This window comes from Diabrotica virgifera, chromosome 5 (genome assembly GCF_917563875.1).
Source record: "Diabrotica virgifera virgifera chromosome 5, PGI_DIABVI_V3a".
NCBI classification, from domain to species: Eukaryota; Metazoa; Arthropoda; class Insecta; order Coleoptera; family Chrysomelidae; genus Diabrotica; species Diabrotica virgifera.
The window spans coordinates 131660084-131680741 of record NC_065447.1 but is presented as its reverse complement, the minus strand read 5'-3'; the positions used below and the strand labels follow the sequence as shown (position 1 = coordinate 131680741).

The 20658-nt window shown below is 34.2% G+C and overlaps 1 protein-coding gene across 10 annotated transcripts in view; it reads left to right on the top strand.

The window, feature by feature from the left end:
• LOC114343065 (uncharacterized) overlaps positions 1–20658 on the top strand; it is a 618263-nt gene that overhangs the window by 141992 nt on the left and 455613 nt on the right. For all 10 annotated transcript variants that reach the window (XM_050651573.1, XM_050651571.1, XM_050651566.1 and 7 more), the window contains one exon: positions 16450–16886. In XM_050651573.1, the coding sequence (XP_050507530.1) occupies positions 16532–16886 (355 nt within the window). In that variant the 5' untranslated portion in view covers positions 16450–16531. The remainder of the gene's footprint in view (positions 1–16449; positions 16887–20658) is intronic.

The window sequence follows — 20658 nt, the reverse complement described above, 5'->3', positions numbered from 1 at the left end:
TTTTAATGAAAAATATCCATATTGGAGCGTCCGGCCCTATATCCCGCTTGTTCTTCGGGGTTTTTTGTCTTTAATATCATTTTCTATTAGGTTTCGTGTTACCTTTGAGTATAGTCGACCTATAATCACAATCACTGCGATCCCTCTATAGTGTTAACAATATTTTATAAAAATTAAAAATATTTCAATTCTTATCATTGACCCTATTGGTCCTTCAATAAATTGTTCATCTATATTAAAAATTTTTGTAAGATATTTCAAATAATGTCATGTCATGTCTAAATGTCATTTTATCTTTTATTGATTTTGAAGTTGTGCTAAATTAATTAACTTTTATTTTACTAAATTACTACTTTATTTTATGTTTTTTCCATTGAAGCATTTACATGACCATGTTAAGTTTGATTCTCATTTTAGTTACACCATATTTGAAATATCCTCAATAAGTTTGTAAGTACAAAATTTTATACATGTTTTCATATTATCTTACACCAAAAATATCTTTGTAGCACCCTGATGATGGTTAAAATCTTAACCGAAAGCTCGGATTAAAGAAATTTAAAAGAGTACACTTTTTCAATTGCTGCATAACCCGATAACCAAATTTATATATATATATATATATATATATATATATATATATATATATATTCTATAACACTATAAAACAGTGTTGAAATTATCGGGAATTGCGGTCTGTGGCTTAGATTGAAACTACATTTAATTCTGTTGAATTCGATATTTCGATGAGTATTTATTAAAATTTCATCTTCATCAGGAACAAACTACAAAATTAACTAACAGTTAGGTACAAACATAATATTACAATGATATAACTTACGAATTGTTGTAGGTATGTTATATAAAGCAATTTAACTTAAAGCTTAGATTCAGAAAGCAATTATAAGAAAAGGTTGTTCCTCGAGATGTACCACATAAACAGTAATAATCGTTCAATTAATTACAAATCAGACACAAGTAGATTAAGCGAAATTTACTGCAATGTTTTAAAATTCGAAAAATAGCAGAATATTAAACAGATGGCTCGATATTGGAACTTTTGACCCTTAACACATGTGAGAAAAGATACCTGACTCAGTGCCGCCCTCGACGTTCTCGTGAAACGACATGCATAGCTTTAAGTTAAATTGCTTTATATAACATACCTACAACAATTCGTAAGTTATATCATTGTAATATTATGTTTGTACCTAACTGTTAGTTAATTTTGTACACTGTTTTATAGTGTTATAGAATATACTTGCACGGTCGATAAATACATCGGATTTCGAATCCAGTTCTGTATATATATATATATATATATATATATATATATATATATATATATATATATATATATATATATGAAACTTAAAGCTAAAATCAATATCAACAAAAGAATTAATATTAAAATTAAACTCACCAGGCTTCCGGGTTGAACCGCGTCGTTGGTTTCTAGGCCGAGCTTTCGACGTCCTCTCTGACGTCATCTTCAGGGCTTCCGGGGTCTCAGTCTCCTGAGGCTCCAGACACTACACTCACTACTCACTACTTCACTACTCACTGCAATACTGTTGTTGCTGACGCTGGGGCGGTCATTTATACCGTGGACTGATGTGACTGACGTGGCTGTCAATGACGTGGCGGAGTGGGAATTAGCGCGAAGACTATTTGGAGTCTCGCGAAGATTTTTGACGGCTGGAATTGTATTTGTAGATGGAGCGGACGATGTTTTCTTTAGGAGGGGTCTCCAAGTCGAAGGTAAACGGATGCCGTCATCTCTTTTATTGAGACAACTTGGCCGTTTTTCGATTTCTATGGCTTCTCGGATAATCCTTTGTTTATAGAAGCGGATGGGGGCTATGGTTCTGGAGTTTTCAAAGTCAATTTTGTGACCTGTATGAAGATGGTGTTGGCCTAGGGCTGAAACTGAATCGGAATTGCGAACAGATATGGAATGTTCATAAATCCTATTTTGGATTCTACGATTGGTTTGTCCTATGTAAGATCGGGGGCAGTCTGCACAAGGAATTTCATAAACTCCGTGTTGTTCATTTGGAATGTTGTCTTTGACGGATCGGACAAGAGATGAAAGTTTTTGTTGGGGGGTAAATACTGTTTTTATTCCTCGTGGTTTAAGAATTCTGTCGATTTTGTCAGTAACACCTTTGATATAGGGAAGAAAAGCTTTCGTATGATCAGGATCTAACTCTTTGGGTTGTGATTGAGCGGGAGATTGAAGTTTATGGATGCTCCTATCGATGTGATTTTCGCGGTAACCGTTTTGGATGAGGGCTTGTTTTAAAGAAGAGAGTTCAGTAGATCTACTTGCATCATCGGAAAGACGGATTGATCTGGAGACAAGAGTATTAATGACTGAATTAATTTGAGAAGGTGGGTGATGAGAGTTGCCATGCAAGTAGCGGTTGGTATGGGTGGGTTTTCGATAAACAGAGTGATGAAAACCTTGTGATTGGTTCTTCTTAATAAGAACGTCGAGAAACGGTAAGGATGAGTTAGTCTCCATCTCCATCGTGAACTGGATACTGGGATGTATACCATTCAGATGGGTCTGAAAAGACGCTAAAGCATCCCTGCCGTGGGGCCAAATGACGAATGTATCGTCAACATATCGTAGCCAACATGTGGGTTTGAGCGTAGATGTGGATAGTGCTCGGGTCTCAAAATCTTCCATAAAGATATTAGCAATTACTGGAGAGAGTGGTGAGCCCATTGGGGCACCATTTATTTGTCTGTAGAATTGATTTTGGAAGATGAAATAAGTGTTGGACATGCAATGTTTAATGAGAGATAAGTGGTCTTGCTGGATACTGTGTTTCGTTTCCAGAATATTTAGGGTGTCATCTATAGGAATGTTAGTAAAAAGTGAAACGATGTCGAAACTTACTAGAATGTCTGAGTGTGAGATAGGATATTGTTTGAGAAGTTCGATGAAATGAAAAGAATTTTTGACGAAAGATGAGGCATTTTCGGCGAAAGGTTGTAGAGTTTTGGCTAGATATTTTGCCAAAGGTTGTGTCGGACAGTTGTATGCACTGACAATGGGGCGTAGAGGAAGATCGGGTTTATGAATTTTGGGTAGGCCATATATTCGAGGTGTTCTAGAAGACTTTTCACGAGGAATTAAAGTTTGTTTTACGGCAAGAGGAAGAGAAGTTTTATTGATGATGGTTTTTGTTGTTTTTTCCAAATAGGTTGTGGGATTATTAGAAATTGGCTTGTAGTCGGGGGTGTTAATGAGATTTGAGAGCTTATCGATGTAAGAAGAAGTGTTTAGGATGACAGTGGCGTTTCCTTTATCGGCAGGAAGAATGACTAGATCTGGATTTGCTTGAAGTTCTTTCAGGGCTTTTCTCTCAGATTGACTAATATTTGGAGTAGGGGGCTTTGAGTTCCTAAGAACTCTAGCGACGTCTTGTCTAACTATTTCAGCATCTTCAGAAGGTAAATGAGAGATAGCTTCCTCAGTTTGACAGATGATTGTCTCAATTGGGATGTGGTTTGGGGTAACAGAATAATTGAAACCTTTTGCTAAAGCTTGAGTGGCAATAGTAGAAATGGGGGTATCAGAAAAGTTGTGAACCACTGTGGTGGGTTTCAAAGTTCTGGGTTTTGGAAGTTGTTGGGTAATTGGATGAGCTAATTTGCGCTTTTGAGTTTCAGTCTTAGACTCGAAAGTATTTAGGGCTGTTTGTGTGTTTATACGGTCGAAACTGTCCCATAATATAGGATGTACATGAAAAGAATGAATAGATGACCAGGTATTAAAAATATGGGTGTTTGTGACTTCTAGTTTTCGTCTAGTGGAATGAATTGCTTCACGAAGAAGCGCGAAACTGGATTTTCTAAGAATTTGGGAGATAGAAGAAGAAGAAGTATGGTGTTTGAGTTTTAGACATTTGGGAATGACTTTATGGTCTCGACAGGCTTTAAGGAATGTTAGATCGCAAAGAAGACGAGTTTTGCGCAACAACAGATTGCTGTATGATTTAGTGAGATGGTAAAATTCCTCCCCGTAGAGGCGAATAAAATGTTCGGAAAGGTTAGGAACTCAAAGCCCCCTACTCCAAATATTAGTCAATCTGAGAGAAAAGCCCTGAAAGAACTTCAAGCAAATCCAGATCTAGTCATTCTTCCTGCCGATAAAGGAAACGCCACTGTCATCCTAAACACTTCTTCTTACATCGATAAGCTCTCAAATCTCATTAACACCCCCGACTACAAGCCAATTTCTAATAATCCCACAACCTATTTGGAAAAAACAACAAAAACCATCATCAATAAAACTTCTCTTCCTCTTGCCGTAAAACAAACTTTAATTCCTCGTGAAAAGTCTTCTAGAACACCTCGAATATATGGCCTACCCAAAATTCATAAACCCGATCTTCCTCTACGCCCCATTGTCAGTGCATACAACTGTCCGACACAACCTTTGGCAAAATATCTAGCCAAAACTCTACCTTTCGCCGAAAATGCCTCATCTTTCGTCAAAAATTCTTTTCATTTCATCGAACTTCTCAAACAATATCCTATCTCACACTCAGACATTCTAGTAAGTTTCGACATCGTTTCACTTTTTACTAACATTCCTATAGATGACACCCTAAATATTCTGGAAACGAAACACAGTATCCAGCAAGACCACTTATCTCTCATTAAACATTGCATGTCCAACACTTATTTCATCTTCCAAAATCAATTCTACAGACAAATAAATGGTGCCCCAATGGGCTCACCACTCTCTCCAGTAATTGCTAATATCTTTATGGAAGATTTTGAGACCCGAGCACTATCCACATCTACGCTCAAACCCACATGTTGGCTACGATATGTTGACGATACATTCGTCATTTGGCCCCACGGCAGGGATGCTTTAGCGTCTTTTCAGACCCATCTGAAAGGTATACATCCCAGTATCCAGTTCACGATGGAGATGGAGACTAACTCATCCTTACCGTTTCTCGACGTTCTTATTAAGAAGAACCAATCACAAGGTTTTCATCACTCTGTTTATCGAAAACCCACCCATACCAACCGCTACTTGCATGGCAACTCTCATCACCCACCTTCTCAAATTAATTCAGTCATTAATACTCTTGTCTCCAGATCAATCCGTCTTTCCGATGATGCAAGTAGATCTACTGAACTCTCTTCTTTAAAACAAGCCCTCATCCAAAACGGTTACCGCGAAAATCACATCGATAGGAGCATCCATAAACTTCAATCTCCCGCTCAATCACAACCCAAAGAGTTAGATCCTGATCATACGAAAGCTTTTCTTCCCTATATCAAAGGTGTTACTGACAAAATCGACAGAATTCTTAAACCACGAGGAATAAAAACAGTATTTACCCCCCAACAAAAACTTTCATCTCTTGTCCGATCCGTCAAAGACAACATTCCAAATGAACAACACGGAGTTTATGAAATTCCTTGTGCAGACTGCCCCCGATCTTACATAGGACAAACCAATCGTAGAATCCAAAATAGGATTTATGAACATTCCATATCTGTTCGCAATTCCGATTCAGTTTCAGCCCTAGGCCAACACCATCTTCATACAGGTCACAAAATTGACTTTGAAAACTCCAGAACCATAGCCCCCATCCGCTTCTATAAACAAAGGATTATCCGAGAAGCCATAGAAATCGAAAAACGGCCAAGTTGTCTCAATAAAAGAGATGACGGCATCCGTTTACCTTCGACTTGGAGACCCCTCCTAAAGAAAACATCGTCCGCTCCATCTACAAATACAATTCCAGCCGTCAAAAATCTTCGCGCCACTCCAAATAGTCTTCGCGCTAATTCCCACTCCGCCACGTCATTGACAGCCACGTCAGTCACATCAGTCCACGGTATAAATGACCGCCCCAGCGTCAGCAACAACAGTATTACAGTGAGTAGTGAAGTAGTGAGTAGTGAGTGTAGTGTCTGGAGCCTCAGGAGACTGAGACCCCGGAAGCCCTGAAGATGACGTCAGAGAGGACGTCGAAAGCTCGGCCTAGAAACCAACGACGCGGTTCAACCCGGAAGCCTGGTGAGTTTAATTTTAATATTAATTCTTTTGTTGATATTGATTTTAGCTTTAAGTTTCATTGTATTAACCGCGGAAACCTTTCCGAACATATATATATATATATATATATATATATATATATATATATATATATATATATATATATATATATATATATATATATATATATTATATAAGGTTGTATATATAGTAATGTTTGAATAACGGCGATTCGGTCAGTTGAAAGAAAACTATTTGTTTTAAGTCCCAATATTTCGTCACTATTTGGTGACTTATTCAGGAGAAAACTGCTAATTTATTATTATTAGACATGGACAAACTTAAATATTTCGATACTTACAACTATAAGAGTAAAAATTTAAACTTCTTTAACATTATTTTGAAAATTGATTTAGAAAATGACAGATTTTATTTGAACTTATTTGGGAGTTATGGTAACTACAATATATTTTATTTTAAGGGGGGGGGGTATGGTTTGAAATATTTAATTTTTTTTATTATTTCAAATAAAAGTGCATACTTTCAAGAATACACTCTGAAAATTTCAAAATAATCGGAGTAAAATTACCAGAGATACAGGGTGTTGAATATCCCTACCTTCGACTCGCTTTGCCGCGACTTCGCTCCAGTACGCGTGAGCGTAGTGAGAAACGTTAAACAACTGTTCGCCTTCTCTTTTGTAGATTATTCATCGATTCAAAAAACATATTCCAATGTGCATCACTTTACGGTTTGGCATACATATAAGAAGATGAAGATGCAGTTGTTAAAACTTTAAACGCATTTTTCTCAAAACTGCTTTTTCAAATGCGGTGGACATTGTAACTGAAAAACTACCAGGCCGATGTACCTGATATTTTGCACAGATTTTCTTTAGACATTTCATGAGGTAACAACGTCGAGATATTTTTCTTTTTTTGCTTATTTTTTGTTCAACAATAATAAATCTGTTGATTTTCACACAATTTTTACCAAAAATTTCATTTTTTTGAATTCTGACTGATACCAAAAATTCAAAAATCATTAAAAATAAAAAAACTCGACGTTGTGACCTCGTGAAACTCATAAGCTAATTAAATCTTTTTGAATTTGTTGTTTCGTAGGATCGAGTGTCGAGTTCTGATGTCCACCGCAAAATCCATTTTTTTGTGAGCTGCCTGTCAAAATTTGTCACCAATGGCTTATTTTTCAATATTTTGGATTGAATTTTTTTCTAACATATTCTTTGAATGGTACTTAATATGCTTATTTAATTTAAAAATAAAATAATTCTACCATAGCTTCGAAAAAAATTCACAAAAATGTGCTTGATATGTTGATTTCAAACCATACCTCCTCCTTAATAGAATGTTATCTGATACATACAATTTTTAGTGAATAGGTCAAAGTAAAAAAAAGAAATTATACATTTAGGAAATTTTAAGGTGGAAAGGTAATAGTAGAAAACTAAGAAAGGACCTAGAATAAGTTAAATTGATTTAAAAAATGTAATTGATGGTACTTAATGAGTTAGTGTAAGACTGGTATTTAGAACTTAAAAAAAATGAGGTAGATTAACTATTAGAAGATAAATTGAGTAATTTGTTTATTTAAATGTTAGGTATTAGTTAGAATATTGCAGTAGATATTACTCAAATGGTTAGTGTCAGTCTTATAATTAATTGATTCTGGAGTTTTGTTAATATGTACCATCTCAAGGAAAAGTCGCTGTTTATAATTATCAACTTGTTCCAATATTTTTACATTATTAAAATCAAATTTATGTCCTGTATTTATGTGGTGATCTACTAAGGCACAACAGTTTTTTCTTATATTGTAGTCACTTTTATGTTGAGTGACACATTGCTTAAGCCATTGTTTACTTTGACCAATATAACAACCTTGACATCCAATGCAATTTATTTTGTAAATTATGTTGCTCTTAAATGTTTTTGGAGTATTAGATTTATTTTTTGAGAACAAACTTGAATTTAGAAGTGGATTGTACTTAACTAATTGGATGTCAAGGTTGTTATATTGGTCAAAGTAAACAATGGCTTAAGCAACGTGTCACTCAACATAAAAGTGACTGCAATATAAGAAAAAACTGTTGTGCCTTAGTAGATCACCACATAAATACAGGACATAAATTTGATTTTAATAATGTAAAAATATTGGAACAAGTTGATAATTATAAAAAGCGACTTTTCCTTGAGATGGTACATATTAACAAAACTCCAGAATCAATTAATTATAAGACTGACACTAACCATTTGAGTAATATCTACTGCAATATTCTAACTAATACATAACATTTAAATAAACAAATTACTCAATTTATCTTTTAATAGTTAATCTACCTCATTTTTATTTAAGTTGTAAATACCAGTCTTACACTAACTCATTAAGTACCATCAATTACATTTTATAAATCATTTTAACTTATTCTAGGTCCTTTCTTAGTTTTCTACTATTACCTTTCCACCTTAAAATTTCCTAAATGTATAATTTCTTTTTTTTTTACTTTGACCTATTCACTAAAAATTGTATATATGAGATAACATTCTATTAAAATAAAATATATTGCAGTTACCATAACTCCCAAATAATGTTAAAGAAATTTAAATTTTTACTCTTATAGTTGTAAGTATCGAAATATTTAAGTTTGTCCATGTCTAATATTAATAAATTTGCAGTTTTCTCCTAAAGAAGTCACCAAATAGTGACGAAATATTGAGACTTAAAACAAATAGAGTTTTCTTTCAACTGACCGAATCGCCGTTATTCAAACATTACTATTTAACACAGTAGGGTCGAAAATATTTGTACAAATATATACACATAGTTTCAAATGTTATGCATCACCCCTCGTATTCACGATGTTTACGCTTTTATAAATCCGTATCTTTATTTAATGGGCCTTTTTTATAAAAAATATACCGTTTTTGGTTTTTTATTTTATTTGATTACCCATTTAATTGACCTGGTTTTGCCAAGGTGTAAACATTTGAAAAATTTATTCTGGTGAAATTTTTGAAAACGTGATTAAAAATGAATCGTACTTTAATTTCTGAGTTGGACCGTATAAGAATTATCGATTAGTTGAAGAAGGCCATTCACAGCGGTTCGTGGAGGAAAGAGTGGATGTTTCTCAGAGTGATGTCTCACGGATATAAAATAGGTTTCTGGAGGCAAACTCGATACAGAATAGAGCTCGGTGTGGTAGACCCCGAGTTACCAATGATCGACAGAATAGATATATCAGAATTTCCGTCCGTAGAAATTCTTCTATGTTTGTACCAGCCCTCCAAAGAGAATTCGGGCATGCTACAGGAGTCAGAGTATCGTTGGCTACAATAAGAAGAATTTTAGTCTCCGGTTTGAGGAGTCGTCGACCAATAAGAGTTCCTCAGCTACAACCTAGACATGTTTTGGACCGCCTCCAGTGGGCTCAAGAACACATAGAGCTCCCCAACTGTTTTGGAATTTTGTGCTTTTTTCAAACGAGACCAGAATCTGTTTAAATAGTGAAAGCCAGCGAATTCGTGTGTGGCTAGTTGTGCAGCTCTTGTTGGCTGTCGCCACACACAAATTCGCCGGTTATCACTATTTAAACAGATTCTGGTCTCGTCTGAAAAAGCACAAAATTCCAAAACGGTTGGGGGAACTCTATGTGTTCTTGAGAACACTGGAGGTGGTCCAAAACATGTCTAGGTTGTAGCTGAGGAACTCTTCTTGGTCGACGACTCCTCAAACCTGAGTCTAAAATTCTTCTTATTGTAGCCAACGATACTCTGACTCCTGTACTTACTTACTTACTTTACTCCTCTTGATTCCATTTGGAACATAGGGCCTCTACAGTCCCCCTCCATTCATCTCTGTTTCTGGCCAGGGCTTTCACTTCTTTCCATGTTAACCCATTGTCTTCTAGCTCTCTGGTAATATTTCTTTTCCATGATGTCATTGGTCTGCCTTGTTTTCTTTTTCCAGTTGGTTGGTAATCCAGGGCTTGTTTGGTTATATCATCTTCATTTTTCCTTAATGTGTGTCCAATAAACTTCCATTTGCGTCTGTTTATCGTTTTGGCTATCGGCTCTTGATTAGTTTTTCTCCAAAGTTTCTTGTTACTTATCCGATTTGGCCAATATATTTGCAATATTCGTCTAAGGCATCTATTTACAAATGTTTGAACCTTTTGTATAATCTTTTTCTCTATTTTCCAAGTTTCTGCTGCATATAGCAAAATACTCTTTACATTTGTATTAAATATCCTGATTTTGGTTTTGGTTGTTAATCTATTGGACTCCCATGTTTTCTTCAGCATATAGAACGCATTTTGGGCTTTAGTTATCCTTCCATTAATTTCCTCTTCTATTCCACCGCTAGCGTCAATTATGCTTCCCAGATAGCAAAACTTCTGTATATTTTCTACTTCTTCTCCTTCAATGAATATACCCATTTCTCTTTCCGTATTTATCTTCATAAGTTTGGTTTTTCTTGTGTTAATCTCTAGTCCTATTTTTCTTGCTTCTTTTGTCACCTTTTCTGTTTTTTTCTGCATATGTTGTCTTTTTTCGGACACCAGACATATATCATCTGCAAAGTCTAGATCTTCAAGCTGACCGAAAGCATTCCATCTAATTCCTGTTTTATTTTTCGTTGCCTTCTTCATGACCCAGTCAATTAAGATCAGAAATATGGTTGGAGATAGAATACACCCCTGTCTGACTCCACTGTCTATGTTGATTGGTTCTGTGAGTTTCCCATTGTGCATGATTTGTGCGGTATAGTTTTCATAGAACATTTTGATAATTCTTATATATTTTAATGGAATTCCATATCTCTTTAATATTTTCCACATTTTTTCTCTGTTAATCCGGTCAAAGGCTTGTCTAAAGTCAATGAAATTTATATAGATTTTGCTCTACCATTCTATTGTTTGTTCTACAATGTTTCTTAATGTGTTATTATGATCTGTGCATGCTTTATTACTTCTAAAGCCCGCTTGGTTTGGTCTTAACAACTGGTCTATAGTTTCTTTCATTCTTTCTAGTATCATCCTTGTCATGACTTTACTCACTGTAGAAAGTAGTGTTATTGCTCTCCAATTGTTGCAATTCGTTTGACCTCCCTTCTTGGGTATCTTTACAATTATACCTTTTTTCCAATCATCAGGTATTCTCTCCTCCTGCCATATTCTGTTTATTAGTACATACAGGATTTCTTCCGATGTTTCTCTATCTGCTTTCAGTAGTTCTGTGGTAATGTTATCTATTCCAGCTGCTTTCCCTCTTTTCAGCTGTTGTATTGCTTTACTTACTTCTTTTTTTTTGTGAATTCCGATTCGGTGAAGTTTAGTTCTTCCTTTATTTCTTCATTTTCCATTTCGTGTTCTATTGTTCTGTTGGCATATACTTCTCTAAAATGTTCGATCCATCTCTCAACTATTTCCTTTTCATTCTTCAATATTTTCCCGTTCTTGTCTTTTACATGCTCAACGTTCATTTTTCCGCGCGAGCTTAGTTTTTTCGTCGTTTTATATAGAGTTCCCATGTCGTTGTTTTTTGCTGCTGTTTCTGCTTTTATTAACAGTTCTTCGTTATATTGCTTTTGTCGTTTCTCGCACTTTTTTTAACTTCTTTATCTTTCTCTCTATATTCTCTCTTCATTTGTTCCCTATCTCTTAGATCATTTTTTAGCATTTTACATTTAAGTAGTTTCCTTTCGTTTATTTTTTCCCACGTGCTTCTCGATAGCCATGGTTTATTACTTCTTTTTTGTATTCCTATCGTTTCTTTTGCTGCTTGTGTATATACATACTTGCATTTATCCCACAGCTCTTCTATCGTGGCATTTTCTGTGTTGTAAGTTTTATTATATAATTCTCTTAACTTGGTCTTATATTCTTCAGTACTTTCATTTCCGTCTTTGAGCCAGTGAACGTTATATCTTTCTCGTTGTTCCATTGGCGTTTTCTTACTTCTGGCTAGTTTGAGTTTGATTTTGGCTCTAATCAACATGTGGTCGGACCCTATGTCTGCCCCTCTCATTGCTCTAACATCTAAGAGTGAGTGCCTCCATGTCTTATCTATGGTTATGTGGTCAATCTGATTGTGTGTTTGTCCATCAGGGGATGTCCATGTTACTTTATGTATGCGTTTGTGTTGAAATATACTTCCACCTATGACTAAACTATTTTGGGTGCAGAAATCTATAAACATGTTACCATTCTCATTAATTTGTCCCAATCCTTCTTTCCCCATTACAGTTTCTCTTCCACTATTATTCGTTCCTATTTTGGCATTCATATCTCCGATTATCATCACAATATCTTTTTTATATTTATTTTGTATTTTATCGTATGTCATCTGTAGCTGTTGGTAAAACTCATCTTTTATCTCCTGTTCCTTTTCATTTGTTGGTGCATATACATTAACAATTATTAGATTTTTATATCTCGCTTTGAATCTAGCCATTATTATTCTATCCGAGATGGCTTCCCATTCTATTAGGGCATTTGTTGCTTCTTTTGAAATCATGAATGCAACACCACTCTCGTGTCGGTCTTTTTCGCCACATTTTCCCGAGTATATAACCGTTTTGGCGTGTTCAATTCTTGTTTTTCCACATCCCTTCCATCTAATTTCAGATAATCCTAATATACTAATGTTATTTTTATCCATTTCTTTTGCCACTTGATGTGTTTTACTTGTTTCAAACATTGTTCGGACATTCCAACATCCTATGTACGTTGTTTTTCTCAAATCCATTTCCGTGGTCATTTTCGTCATCGCGTTATCCGTCCTATTTCCGAGGCTTGTAGAGGTTTCTTTAGCAATATTATTTTTTATGTGGTGAGGTTGCTAACCTCACGCACAACCCTCCTCCTTTCTCATCCTGGGCTTGGGACCAGGCAATGGTGGATAACCAGCGAATTTGTGTGTGGCGACAGCCAACAAGAGCTGCACAACTAGCCACACACGAATTCGCTGGCTTTCACTATTTAAACAGATTCTGGTCTCGTTTGAAAAAAGCACAAAATTCCAAAACAGTTGGGGAGCTCTGTGTGTTCTTGATTCCACTGGAGGCGGTCCAAAACATGTCTAGGTTGTAGCTGAGGAACTCTTATTGGTCGACGACTCCTCAAACCGGAGACTAAAATTCTTCTTATTGTAGCCAACGATACTCTGACTCCTGTAGCATGCCTGAATTCTCTTTGGAGGGCTGGTACAGACATAGAAGAATTTTTACGGATGGAAATTCTGATATATCTATGCTGTCGATCATTGGTAACTCGGGGTCTACCAGACCGAGCTCTATTCCGTATCGAGTTTGTCTCCAGAAACCTATTCCATATCCGTGAGACATCACTCTGAGAAACACCCACTCCTTCCTCCACGAACCGCTGTGAATGGCCTTCTTCAACTAAATCGATAATTCTTATACGGTCCAACTCAGAAATTAAAGTACATTTCATTTTTAATCGCGTTTTCAAACATTTCACCAAAATAACTTTTTCAAATGTTTACACCTTGGCAAAACCAGGTCAATTAAATGGGTAATCAAATAAAATAAAAAACCAAAAATGGTATATTTTTTATAAAAAAGACCCATTAAATATGTGATAAACATACGGATTTATAAAAGCGTAAACATCGTGAATACGAGGGGTGATGCATAACTTTTGAAACTATGTATATATATATATATATATATATATATATATATATATATATATATATATATACAGGGTGAGTCATGAGGAACTGTACATACTCCTACCTCGTATAGAGGCTCCTATGGGAAATAACAAATGACCATTAAAAAGTGTCTGCTCCCATTGTTTAATAATATATAGTATTTTTACTACAAAAACGTTATTACGTAGGTCAAAATTTTTGACGTAAGAGAACTGTCAAAACATTAGATTGTGACTTTTCATTATTGCTATGTTTATTATAAATACGGCAATAATGAAAAGTCACATTCTAATGTTTTGACAGTTCTCTTACGTCAAAAATTTTGACCTACGTAATAACGTTTTTGTAGTAAAAATACTATACAGGGCGAGTTTCGCATTTTGACAGAAATTTGTATTCGTCATAATTTTTGAACGGTCAGATCGATGTGTCTCTTATTTTGGCCAATCGTTACACTATTACCACCTAATCAACTAATTTATTCAAACTAGAAAAAAATCAGGTCCGGCTTTAAAAAAATTGTTCGTTTGGGTCTTAGAAAAAATTTCACCCTGTATACGCTTTTTGAAAACTCTAATATGAATTTTACAAATTAGACAAATAGGCAATTAAAATGGCATATTTATTTTTTTCCGCACACGATTACTTAATTTTTTATAAAAAAATCAAATTTCACTATAAATTAAAAGTTTGGTAAAGTGAACCATAGATTTAAAAAAAATAACTTTTATTACAAAAATTAATTTTTTTTGCACAAATAAGTAATTTATGTTACCATCCAATCAACTGATTTATTCAAACTAGAGAAAAATCAGGTCCGGATTTAAAAAATTAGTTCGTTTTGGTCTTAGAAAAAATTTCACCCTGTATACGCTTTGTGAAAACTCTTAATATGAATTTTACAAATAAGACAAATAGGCAATTAAAATGGCATATTTATTTTTTCCCCACACGATTACTTAATTTTTTATTAAAAAATCAAATTTGTCAAAATCGGAATTTTCTAAAAATGAACTCACGGTTTAACTCGCCACAACTCTGTTCCATTTTAATATTTTTTTTATGAAATTTTTACAGCACATACCTCTTACCATTATGAAGACTATGAAAATTGTTGTAGACTTTCAGTCTTCTTCTTGTAAAAGTTGCAAACTTGTAAATCGCAAAAATTAGGTGGAAAAATTTAAAATTTATCAATTTGATCACGTCTATGTTAAACTATAGAGTCCAGAAGAAGTGTTATGGGAAGTTTTAGATCTAGACGTGTTATAGAAAAAAAAATGGTAAAACTTTTAATTTTAAGAAAAACGTTTTTGTAAATTAATTTTTGTAAAAAAAGTTAATTTTTTTAAAATCTATGCAAAAACTTTGCCAAACTTTTTATGCATAGTCAAATTTCATTTTTTAATAAAAAAATAAGTAATCGTGTGGGGAAAAAATAAATATGCCATTTTAATTGCCTATTTGTCTTATTTGTAAAATTCATATTAGAGTTTTCAAAAAACGTATACAAGACCCAAACAAACTAATTTTTTAAATCCGGGCCTGATTTTTTTCTAGTTTGAATAAATCAGTTGATTGGGTGATAACATAAATTAAATATTTGTTTAAAAAAAAATCATTTTTGTAATAAAAGTTTTTTTTTAAATCTATGGTTCACTTTACCAAACTTTTAATTATTCATAGTCAAATTTGATTTTTTTTTATAAAAAATTAAGTAATCGTGTGGGGAAAAAATAAATATGCCATTTTAATTGCCTATTTGTCTAATTTGTAAAAATCATATTGAGTTTTCAAAAAGCGTATACAGGGTGAAATTTTTTCTAAGACCAAAACGAACTTATTTTTTAAATCCAGACCTGATTTTTTTCTTGTTTGCATAAATCAGTTGATTGGTGGTAACATAAATTAAATATTTGTTCAAAAAAAAATTAATTTTGGTAATAAAAGTTATTTTTTTTTTTAATCTATGGTTCACTTTACCAAACTTTTAATTCATAATCAAATTTAATTTTTGTATAAAAAATTAAGCAATCGTGTGCGGAAAAAAATAAATATGTTATTTTAATTGCCTATTTGTCTAATTTGTAAAATTCATGTTAGAGTTTTCAAAAAGCTTATACAGGGTGAAATTTTTTCTAAGACCCAAACGAACTAATTTTTTTAATGCCGGACCTGATTTTTTCTAGTTTGAATAAATCAGTTGATTAGGTGGCAATAGTGTAACGATTGACCAAAATAAGAGACACATCGATCTGACCGTTCAAAAATTATGACGAATACAAATTTCTGTCAAAATGCGAAACTCGCCCTGTATATTATTAAACAATGGGAGCAAACACTTTTTAATGGTCATTTGTTATTCCCCATAGGGGCCTCTATACGAGGTAGGAGTATGTACAGTTCCTCATGACTCACCCTGTATATATATCTCTGGACCTCGGAGGTAAACTACACTATGTCGACATGGTGTTGTTTTGAATAAGTTCCTTTAATCCACTTATTTTATTAGTAGGATTATACAAATTGGTTATATTATATATTATTACCATTAAAATATGGTCATATTGTCTTTCAACCAAATATGGGATATATTAGATTTTTATTAACATCCTAACACAGTTGCTTGAAGTGACGTAATGCAGTTTACCTCGTGAGGTCCAGATATGTATGTATGTATAGTTGAAATTCATTAAGTAAATGATATTCTAGGTGCCTAACAGTACTTTGAATGGCTCTCATGCAGCATGTGAATTCCAATAGGGGTAATTACGGCTCAACATGCTGATTTTAAATGGCAGCAAATAGTGACGGCAGTATTGAACTTTCTGCTATTTTAACCTGTGAAGGGGACCTGTCAGATCCCAGGTTCCCTACACAGTTGAATATACTGGTGGACAGTTTAAATACTATTTTGGGTGAATCAGTGAAAGTACACAAACTGGAGCCCTGGAACTCGGTGCGTGTAACGCTGTCCATTCCTAGGGAAGCAGCGTTACGTCTTAGACAATTAGCTAATGAGGGTTCCCAGCATCTTAGAGCACTTGGGATACTCAGTGTTCAAGTTGAAGGAGATCAGGTGATATCGTTGCGGTTGGCTACTGCTGGTCATTCAGAACCTCAGGAAATCATCTTGCGAACTTCTCAAGGTAAGTATTTACATGCCATGCAGACCATTACTCTTGTAGGATTATATTATATTGAATTAAGCAATTACTTAGTTTTATTTGAAGTGTTGTTTAAGTATCTAATTTCTAAGATCATCCAGATTGTCAGGTTTTTTTGTACCTACATGCTTTTATGGTGTTCTCTTTTTTAAAATAATGTTTCGATAGAGATAAATCTGGATATCTTAGTAATTATGCATTGTACTTCTGCCTTCACTTCATTTAAATATTAGACATTGTATAGAATACGTTCTGGTGAAGATAGCTACGAATGATGCCTGCAGAAGAAAATATCTGTGTTTAGCAGTGTTGTCTTGTTCTTAGAATGTGTAGAGGAAATAGGTTAACAGGGGCAGCTTCTAATTGTTTATAAAAGAAAATAATTTAAAAAATATACATATTATGTTCTCACCTTCTTACATTTGGTAGATCAAAGAATATAAAATACCTCGAAGGACCAGCAACCAATTGGTTGCAAAATTATTATCAGTTAGTAAAAGTATGGGATAGTTATACTTTGTTTCACGTTAAGAACGGAACATTGCGCTTATGGAGATTAGTGTTGCCAAACCTCTCGGGCATGGGTCGCTACTCGACTGCTGATATACGATTCATTCTCATGAGTACGGCATGGCATCGGTGCGCATCTATCGTTCATAAGAAATACATTGGCTATTTTCGCAATGTTCTATTAACGTGAAACACTGTATAGTACTGTAATTAAAATGTTTAAATTGAAATAGTTTATTGTAAGATTTGCACAAACAGAAAACAGTAAATAATAAGAAAGTAGTAAATAAGTATATAATAGAAAATAATAGTAAATGAAAAGGAATTAATAATAAAAATGATTTTGCCAAACAATCACCTATCTAATATTATACAAAATGTTCATAAAACTAAAAACAAGAGATTGAACAAGAAAGTTTAATTATATATCCAGCAACCCTGTAATGTAAGACACTGTATTTTAGTAAAGGTGATCAGGAACAATTTTAATTTCTTCTGTAATAATTTGATTTGCACATACTTACAATTTGAGATGCACTAAGCACTGAATTTAATACTACATATTTACTTGATTGCTTGAATTAAAACTTGCTTTTCTTAGAAAAGCGTAAGATTAACTTGCATGCTTCGAGTTAAAGCTGTAGTTGAAGTCATTTGTTTTTAGGAAAGTTAGGTATAACATTTTTTGGGTATAGAAAAACTGACAGGTGCAGGGTATATGATCTAGCAAAACGACAGCATGTGTGCTGATCAAGTACGGTTTTAGTTTGGTTAGATGAAAATATATTAGAATAGTTATTATTAGAATATCTATTATTAGGATAAAAGTAACTATTGTAGGAAAGACAATTTTCTACAGAATGTATATACAGTGATGAGCACGCTAATAACCGGCAGAATAACGCAAAAGATAGAAAACATATTAAGTTGTGAGATAAAAATAAAATGAAACTAGTGGAGGTGGGAAATTTAGCGATAAAAACCTATAAATTTACATTATATTTATTGTTTCCCATCTTTAGACGTATCAGAGGAGTATGTCAACTAAAACAGTCACTGTCACACTGGTAGTTGCCAAACTTGTCAGATATGTCTAAAGGCGGGAAACAATAAATATAATATGAATTTATAGGTTTTTATCGCTAAATTTCCCACCTCCACTAGTTTCATTTCTTCTTATCTCACAACTTAATGTGTTTTCCACCTTTGGCGTTATTCTGCCAGTTATTAGCGTGCTCATCACTATGTACACACACATAATATATGTTCTCTTCTTCTTCTTCTTCTTTTTATATAGACATTACTCTGTCTGTTTTTCAATGTGCCTCCAGTAAGTTGTCATTCCATCTTTTTCGTGGTCTTCCCACTGATCGTCTTCCTATTGGGGAACCGTCTCTCGCCGTCCTTACTACTCTATTTGTTGTTATTCGGCTTATGTGGTCGTTCCATTCTACTCTTCTGCTTTTCACCCAGTTATTAATGTTGTCCACCTTGCATCTCCTTCGTACATCTGCACTTCTGGCTCTATCCCACATCGTCTTACCATCGATTTTTCGCAATGTTTTTATCTTTGCTGTTTCTAGCATTCTTTTTGTCCTTTCTGTATCAGGTCGTGTTTCTGCCGCGTATGTCATTATTGGTCTGATGACTGTTTTGTAAATTCTGCCTTTCACTTCTTTTCCGATGTTTTTATTTCTCCATATTGTTTCATTCAGGCAACCTGCGGCTCTGTTTGCTTTATTCACCTGATCTTCTACTTCTGTTTCAAGCTTTCCGTAGCTGCATAGTGCGATGCCTAGGTATTTAAACTCCATGACTTGTTCTATTATTTGACCCCCAAGCTCTAATTTACACCTTATTAGATCTGCTGTTATAACCATGCATTTAGTCTTTTTTGGGGAAATTAACATGTTAAATTTTCTAGCGGTTATATTAAATTCGTTCAGCATACGTTGTAAATCATCTTCACTTTGAGAGATTAGTATTGCGTCGTCTGCATAGCAGATTATTTTAAGTTGTTTTTCTCCCATTTGGTATCCTTTTTTTGTTCTTACTTTTTTATTATTTCGTCCATGATCAGGTTGAACAACAGAGGACTCAGGGAATCTCCCTGTCTTATCCCATTGCCAGCTTCAATTGGGTCAGTTAGTTCTGCATCTACTTTTACTTTTATTGTGTTGTTCTGGTAGATATTTTCGATCGTTTTGATTATTCCTAGAGGTACCTCTCTTGCGTACAATAAATGGATAACGTCCTTTAATTTGACCCTGTCGAATGCCTTCTTAAGGTCCACGAAACATAAGTATGCCGGTTTGTTGTATTCTAACGATTTTTCTTGAATCTGCCTCATTATAAATATAGCGTCGGTGCATGATCTTCCCGACCTAAAACCTTGTTCTTCTGCTAATGTTATAATTTTATTCAGTTTGTTTGTTATCACTTTGGTCGTTAATTTTAGTGTTGTGTTTAATAAATTAATTCCTCTGTAATTCTCCGGGTCCGATTTTTCTCCCTTTTTGAAGAGAGGTATTAGGATGCTTGATCTCCATTCTTGTGGTATTCTGTTTTGTTCTATTATTTTTTGGATTAGTTTTAATAATTGTTTGGTCAGGTCTTGTCCTCCATACTTTGGGAGTTCATTCGATATTCTGTCCTCTCCTGGCGATTTTCTATTTTTTAATTTCCTTAATGCTTCCGTTACCTCTGCTTCTTCAATATTTGTTTCTTCGTTTGTTGTCACCTCAGGTGTTGGTGGTTCGTTATCGTTATCTTTAGCAAACAGAGATCGAAAATAGTCTGCCCAAGTTTCCTTCTGAATGTGTTTCGTTTTTATTAGTTCGTTCATCTCTTTTCTTTGTCCTCTCATCATTCTCCATATTTCCTTTTGTGTTCCGTAGAAGTCATGTTCCATCTGTTTTGAGAAACTCTCCCAGTGTTCTCTTTTTATTTGTCTGACTAGAGTGTTTGTTTCGTTTCTAATTCTTTTATAGTGGTTGTATGCCTGTTGTGTTTGTTGTGTTCTGTATTGTAAAAAGGCTTTCTTCTTTTCTTCACATTTTATCTTCACTTCCTCTCGAAACCATGGGGTTTTCTTTTTTGATATATTGGTATTCGTTACTTTCCTCTCTCCAAGTGATTCTGTTGCTGCGTTAATTATGTTACTTTTGAGTTTTTCCCAGCGTTCCTCGATGTTATCGTTTTCTAGTATTTCATTATCAGCAATCTTCTCTGATATTTTTTTTCT